The sequence below is a fragment of the Alosa pseudoharengus genome, unplaced genomic scaffold (genome assembly GCF_046254945.1).
Source record: "Alosa pseudoharengus isolate Yale_2024_CS ecotype anadromous, Long Island Sound unplaced genomic scaffold, YU_APseudo_1.1 YU_APseudo_1.1_scf_18, whole genome shotgun sequence".
Taxonomy (NCBI): Eukaryota; Metazoa; Chordata; class Actinopteri; order Clupeiformes; family Clupeidae; genus Alosa; species Alosa pseudoharengus.
The window spans coordinates 26,310,716-26,318,215 of NW_027468650.1; the positions used below are offsets into that span (position 1 = coordinate 26,310,716).

The 7,500-nt window shown below is 50.5% G+C and overlaps 1 protein-coding gene across 4 annotated transcripts in view; it reads right to left on the reverse strand.

The window, feature by feature from the left end:
• arhgap21a (Rho GTPase activating protein 21a) overlaps positions 1–7,500 on the reverse strand; it is a 98,356-nt gene that overhangs the window by 17,580 nt on the left and 73,276 nt on the right. For all 4 annotated transcript variants that reach the window (XM_076290784.1, XM_076290782.1, XM_076290781.1 and 1 more), the window contains exon 8: positions 5,299–7,297. In XM_076290784.1, coding sequence (XP_076146899.1) covers positions 5,299–7,297 — 1,999 coding nt within the window. The remainder of the gene's footprint in view (positions 1–5,298; positions 7,298–7,500) is intronic.

Sequence of the window (7,500 nt, forward strand, 5' to 3'; positions counted from 1 at the left end):
CCAGCTACAAATGTTGGAAATGTTTTAGAATTGGGGCAGCCGTGGCCTACTGGTTAGGGCTTTGGACTTGTAACCGGAGGGTTGCCGGTTTAAACCCCGACCAGTAGAAACGGCTGAAGTGCCCTTGAGCAAGGCACCTAACCAGAGACTTTCTAATGAGGAGACACAGCACTCAAAAAATCCTCCATAGAAATGCATGGGGCTAGTTTGTCACGCCAATATGGCTGTTGTCTACACATATCCCACCCCTTCCTCAGCAAAACGTTGACATGTGAATACATTGAGCCAATCATGTGGTGTGATGTGAATACATTGAGCCAATCATATGGTATGTCGTGTAGACATCGTGCCAATCATGTGTTGTGAACTCGCTGCTGGAGCAAGGTTGGTGTCTTGAAGCCTTGCGCACACGCATTTCTGCCGAATAGGATGCCGGATGAGTGCCCAAAAAGCGTTGCAATATGGCAGTCGAGTGGAGGGACTTGCCTAAAGGGACTTTGACCTAACCCCTCACTGCTTCCCGAGTGCCGCTGTAGTAGGCAGCTCACTGCGTCGGGATTAGTGTGTGCTTCACCTCACTGTGTGTTCACTATGTGTGTTTCACTAATTCACGGATTGGGATAAATGCAAACCTAATTTCCCTCACAGGATCAAAAAAGTATATATACTTATACTTACAATCTCATCAATGTTTTTTTACATTCAGTGATGTTATCACTCACAGTCAAAAGGGTTTTCTAAATGAGCTCAGTGCACAGGATGCTCTCTCAATGAACTCTCCCAGTCCGTTTGTTATAATCAACAAAAATAACAAGCACAAATAACATTAAAGTGAAATGGGGGGGGGGAGGGGGCGACCAACGAACAACACAAATGAACTCTTGCTAAATATGAGATTAAATTCCGCTGTGCGCCTAAGCACAGCGTTTCGCATTAAGTGGCACAAATTAATATGAACCATCTGACCTGGTTTCCATCGGCCCCGGGAATGCGCCAGTGGAATTTCTCTCGGTGGCCCGCGATGCCAGCCAAGCCCTGGCGGCAGTGGCTGCCAAGCAAGACAGATGTTGCCAATTTCATATGATTGTAAAGTTGTCAAACCCCCATTGAAGCAGGCGAAAGAAACCATTGGGCTCCAGGACCATGGCTCATAGCTGGGCTGCCACTTTGTGCCTGAAGAGTAACCTTTGCTTGCATGGATCTTCTCTTTAACTTAAGACTATGCCAACTATTTTGAATGAGAAATGTGGAAAACCACTGAATGTGTGTGATTGTTTGTTAGTGTGTGTGTGTGTGTGGCTTGTACAAGAGGATATGATTAACCCTTTTCCAGGCCACCAATATCAGGTTTACCATATGTGTGTGTGTGTGAGTGTACACATGTGTGTGTACACGTGTGTGTCTGTGTGACTCAGACCCCTAGAGTCGAGCCTGGACAGGTTGAGCCGTCTGAGAATCTTCCTGACCTTCCAGAGTCATCCTCTTCCTTCTAAAAGCACTCTGCCATCTCACCAACACACAACCACAAGACACGTCAACACACTCACTTCTATATCATGACGTGACACGATATGACATGACACAACATGGCACCCCACGCACTCTACACTCTTGCCTCAAAATCACACGCAGAAGACCAGCGTACAAAGCTATTGCCACACAACAAAGGAGAGCTTGAATTTCTGTGTTGACAGCTCCTGCTCTCCATGCGCACAATAAGATTTGAAAAACATATAATGGTTATGCATGAAGAAACAGCAACAACAATCTTAGAAAGAAAAATAAGTCTTGGAACAACCGCAGGAATTTGAGTATTTTAATTGCTGTTAAAGAGCGTGGCAGTTGGAATGTGGCTCTTTAAATAATCCATTCCTTAGTACAGCATAGCATAGCACAACATTGCACATACCACCCTCTGTTTGCCAGCAACTGCAATGCTGGGTGTGTTTGCTCTTTTTGTGGTCCTTCTTGGACAGTTGGCATTAAGATATAAGATCGAGGTGGTTGCTCTGGATCTGGAATGTTCTTTTAGTAGGGATGCACGATACATCGGCGGCCGATATATTATTGGCCGATAAGTGAAAAAATGAAAATATTATTATCGGTCTGATAACAGAATTATGGCCGATAATTTGCGCCGATATTTTTTAAAGTCCTAATTTAGGCCTATGTAAGGTCCGTCTGGCTACACTGAGCTACTTGAGCTTGGTTGGCTATACTTTTTCCTCAATAGGGCCTATAATGTCAGCGGTGTGAATGTATTTCACCACTCAAAACAAAATCTGTGGATATGCGTTCATTTGGGAATCTGTGCATCTCAAAATCCTCTCGTGAATGATCCGCCATTTAACCTTACCAGAGCGGAGCTCAGCCCTATCTATAGTCGTCTTGTGCTGATGTGTTTGCACTTTACCGCGCTGGTCAGGGAAACAAATAAACAAACTCGTTAGTGGGACGGGTACATAAGTAGGCCTAGTTCTAAGTTGTGTTTTAGTATTATATTTGCATTACTTTAGCTTGGGTTTTGTATTATTACCTAGAAATATGCTAACCATTCCTGCTTCAGTTCCAGACAGGTCATCATAATAAGTTATTAAAACCTTCGGGGCTAACCCCTTTCATTTCTGCTGCAGCAGGTTGTGCGCAACAGAGTAGACGGACATAAGATACAGTCTGAGGAGTTGCAGCTTTATTCAGTTACCCGCAGTTGAAACTAAACCTAAGTTTCTCTCACAAACTCTGATTTGGTCGCTATACTGTAGCTTGTTCCCAGCTGAGCCGTTTATGAGTGTTTAGTCCTAAATGAAAACGATTCATACTCTCTAGACACTCGCAATTCACTGACGTCAGGTTCACTTAAAGGAGCCACACATACTGTAGAGCTAGGTTACTGTTATGTTGACTGCTGTACTATTGAGGACTATTATGAGTTCTGTCCATCATTAGGTGGTAGGTAAAATTACTGCAATAAAATTATGCTTATTAAATGCTTTCCCCAAATCACTTTTCACAATTTTTTTTCAAGAGTAATATTATCGGTTATCGTATCGGTATCGGCCACAACAAACCAATAAATATCGGTTATCGTTATCGGCCCTAAAATTCCATATCGGTGCATCTCTATCTTTTAGGTTATATCACAATGTGTTACTCTCGCCATGACAACTTGCTCAGGTTTCAAAGCTTTCAGGGGAGCTGAGAGAGAGAGAGAGGGGGCTCAGGGTTTCCTCTCAAGTGGAGCGATATTTGTTCTTTCCTTTCTCACTTGTTCTTTTGTGCTCTCTCTATTTCTCTCTTGTTCTTCCTCGCAGCTAGATTATGTCACACTATCCCTCTAAGAACATGATGTCATGTTCTAGCTTTGGGTCATGTGTGTCACACTGGTCAGACCTCTGGGGGCTCAACCAGGGCGTAGCACCACAACCTCCCCAAAATGTGTTGCCACAGTCTAAATGCAATCGAAACAGGATCACATCCTAATATCTAAAACCCTGTACATGACAAGAGCACACTTGAATTTCAAAATTCCAATAACAACATGTTTCAACAAATCTCCTCAGAGCAAAAAAAAATGCCTGCAAAAGTAATTTATCTATTATCCTCAAAACCATACAAACTGTATATTAGCGTGTTAGCACTACTGTCCTCCAGCTAACTTCATGCACTGACCTGTGGCTTCTGAGAAACCGATGACAATGCACTTAGAGCCCTTCTCCTTCCCCCACACACCCAGCCTTCACCTCATTATCCTACGCCTTCTCTTAACCATAATGTTTTGAAGCCACTGATTCCCGTGATGCTATGTTACTAATAAAGAATAATAGCACACTCCAGACAGACAGTGCATGACAAAACTCCCTGCCCCAGCATGACTAACCCTGAGTTGAGTTGAGTTTATCTTTGCCTTAACAGGTAGCGCCTATATTGGTCATTGCTAAAGGCATATCAAGCACCTGTGTACAGTGATATGGAAGTGGTGAGCAATAAACTGCATTTGCATTGCAAATCGTTCCACAAGAGCGGTGGCGACAGACAGCGATTAACAGCAGAGATAAAGCCAGTTGCTGTCTCTAGGTAGGGCTGATGAGTGCTGGGCCCAGTGTTCAGTACAATAGACACAGTGGAGGTGCGGGTCTTTCGTCAGCGTTTGGAGAGCTGGGTGAATGGGGCTTGTGTGTACATAGTGATCTAGGAGTTGGGTGCTCCACAGCCCTCGGCCCTCCCTGTTTCATAACTGATTCCACCTGCAGTAGCCCGAGGCCAGTAACTGATATGCAACAAAGTAACGAGGGAAAAGTATGAGAGAGCGCGCGTGTGTGGTTGTCGTTTGTGTGTGTGGATTTGTGTGTGCGTGTGTGTGTGTGTGTGTGTGTGTGTGTGTGTGTGTGTGTGTGTGTGTGTGTGTGTGTGTTTGTGCCATACTGTGCAAGGAAAAACACCTCCCAACTGTCATGCAAAACCACAAAGAGAGGTGAAAGGGGATAATTCTTTAAATTTGTGGGTAGGTAAATACCTGTGTGTCAGTGTCTATGTGTTCCTGTGTGTGTGTGTGTGTGTGTGTGTGTGTGTGTGTGTGTGTGTGTGATTCCAGAGGCAACCTCCTCTGGTACAGTAAAGCGAGTGCCAGAACACACCTCCCCTGCACCACTATTACATAAGCTCACATTCATGCTGTGTGTGTTACACTGCTACATGCTACAGTGGCCAGGCCATGACGACACCTCAACACCTCCTGGTCAGACCCATCAGGGCCAAATCAGCCTGTGTGTGTGTGTGTGTGTGTGTGTGTGTGTGTGTGTGTGTGTGTGTGTGTGTGTGTGTGTGTGTGTTTCTCCATCAGAACCTCCTGCCTCGAACATATTTCCTTTCCCTCTGTCAGCCTCTTCACCCCTGCATGTCTTATTCCTCCACTCCTAGTTGCCATAGTGACGGGCAAGTCGGTAGAAGGCTGGTGTATTTTTCTGCCTCTGTGTTCGTATGTATGTTTGTGTGTGTGTGTGTGTGTGTGTGTGTGGGTATGTATGTTCACATACCTTAAGCATACCAGTACAAGCTTGCCTAAAAACATGATGTCATGTACACATCTGTATGAGCATATGAATAGGTATTTTCCATTATGTATGTGTGTGTGTGTGTGTGTATGTGTGTGTGTGTGTGTGTGTGTGTGTGTGTGTGTGTGTGTGTGTGTGTGTGTGTGTGTATGTATGCATGAATGCATGTATAATAGCATGTATTTGAATATGTAATGAACATACGTTGTTATGCCAGCCAATGAATCCAGTGGAGTCCATTACTCACCAATGAAGGGGATGGAGTCCAGTGAGTCGCCCAGGTTGCTTGAGACGGAGGCCTTGTGATGCTCCTCGAGTCTGCGCATGTGCACCTCCCTGCGGGCGTCGTTGGGCAGCCAGCAGACTCCCCCACCATCAGACACCGCTCCGGGGCTCTTGGGTCCGGCTTCCACGTCGTTCACCGCCAGGATGTAGGAGGGGTGCCGAATGGGCTGGGGGCCCGACTTCTCGCGCCGCATCACCACCACCACCTTGGCGTCCGCCCCTTCCACCCCCGTGCCTGTCTCGCCTGGTTTGCCGCTGCCGTGGTCCAGGCTCTCGGTCCGGCACAGTGGGGATCTGAGCTGCGGTGTTACCGTGCCGTTACTGGTCGCCGTAGTGGCCTTTGCGAGTGTTCTTAAGGCGGGGCTTTTGGACGGACCAGAGCAAGAGGCGGATCTCGCCGCAGAGCCTCCCGCCTCCCGGCTCCCGGGCTCCTTGAGGCTCTCGGACCGTTCCCGGGGCTGCAGGTGCGGGGGGATCGGCGTGTGGGGCAGGTGGTTGCCCACGGTGACGGGTCTTTGGTCTTTGATGGAGTCCTGGGAGGTGGCGCTGATGTGACTCTGGACCGAGGCCAGTGCCGAAGCCACATAGGAGGCGGCGGAGGAGGCCGAGGCATCCAGGCTGGCGGCCTTCACGGCCAGTCGTGAGGTCCGGCCGCTGCCCCTACTACTGGGGCCGGCAAGACTGGAGCCCAGGCTCTCTGCTCTGGGGGCCATGGAGAGATCTGCGAAACCTGCAGCCGCGCTGCCCCCCGTGTGCCTCAGGGGCTGTGAGCCCGCTCTGCCCGAGCCGCCACAGAGTCGACTGATCCGCGCCTCGTCGCCGCGCATCACCAGGTGCCGCTGCTCTTCCATCTCCACCAGCCGGGTGGCCAGCCCCTCGCCACCGCCCTGCCGGCCCAGGTAGTCGCAGGAGCGAGCGCGCGGCTTGGCCGCACCCCCGGCGGACGTGGACGAGGGCAGGGCGTCCTGCGACGCGCTCCGGGGCCAGTCGCGGTACAGGCCCCGCTCGCCCAGGGGCCCCAGGAGACGCTCCTGAGAGACGCTGCGCAGCGGGGTGACCGCGTTGGACGACGCGTACGCCCGGTCGTGCGACGTGCTCCTCCTCCTGACCTGCGAGCCCAGGCCGACGCTGGCCGAACGCAGTCCCAGCGGGCTGGCCGCATTAGTGGCAATCGCAGGCGGGCTCTGTTGCTGGGAGACGCCGTTGCCGCGGGAGACGGCGGCAGCGGCCGCCCGGAGGCTGTCCAATCGCTCCTGGATGGTGCGGTTGCCGTACATGTAGAGGCGCTTGTTGTCGATGTACTCCTTGTAGGTGGTGTAGTTCCGCCAGTCAATATTCTGGTGGGGGGAGCCGGGAGAGGTGGTGGCAGCGGGTGGAGACGGGCTGTAGTGGTTGGGGGAGGTGGCCAACGGGGAGGCATCCTGCTGGGATCCTGCTCTGACAAGGGGGCCTGGGTGTCTGGACGTTTCCGCGGGCCGAGACGGGGTGCACTGCAGTTGCGGTCCCGCTGTGGGAGAGCCGGGCGACGTGTGCCGGTTCTCCTCGGTCCGATGGCTGGGCCCTGACCGGGGCCCTCTGGGCCCCCGCTCCCCTGAGGCGGAGGACGAGGAAGGGGCCGGGGTGTCCGTCGGGGGTACCACCACGGTCCGCACGCTCTCGTTGCACACACACACCACCGTCTGGTTCTTGGGGACCGGGATGGGAAGGGGAGGGGAGGGCGGCACGGTGATCTCCCGCCGGTAGCCCAACTCGGGGGCCACAGTTGGGGACCCAGGGGCTGCTGCTGTCCTTAGGGGTGTGGAAGGTGCCGTGGTAGGTGACGGATGCTCTGTTGTTTGCGCCATACCTGCCGATGCCTTGGACTCTATTCGAGGGTAGCAGATAGGGGGCGGCTCAGGGATGTTCTGGGCATTCCCACTATATGCCTCGTTCCCTTTGAGATACGCATCCTGAGAATATGCCTGCAAGAGAAACAAATACAAAAACATAACATATTATGACAAAGAAGAGAAGAAATAATAAAGTCAAATGAATGAAGAAAACACATTGAGGAAAGAGACTACTGTATGAGTGGTTTGCACTCTGAAAAAGGTGATTAGACAAAGTCTTTGCAAAAGGAGCAACTTTAAAATAAAGAGCAAGAGCAGATGTTTCAGCCATCCGG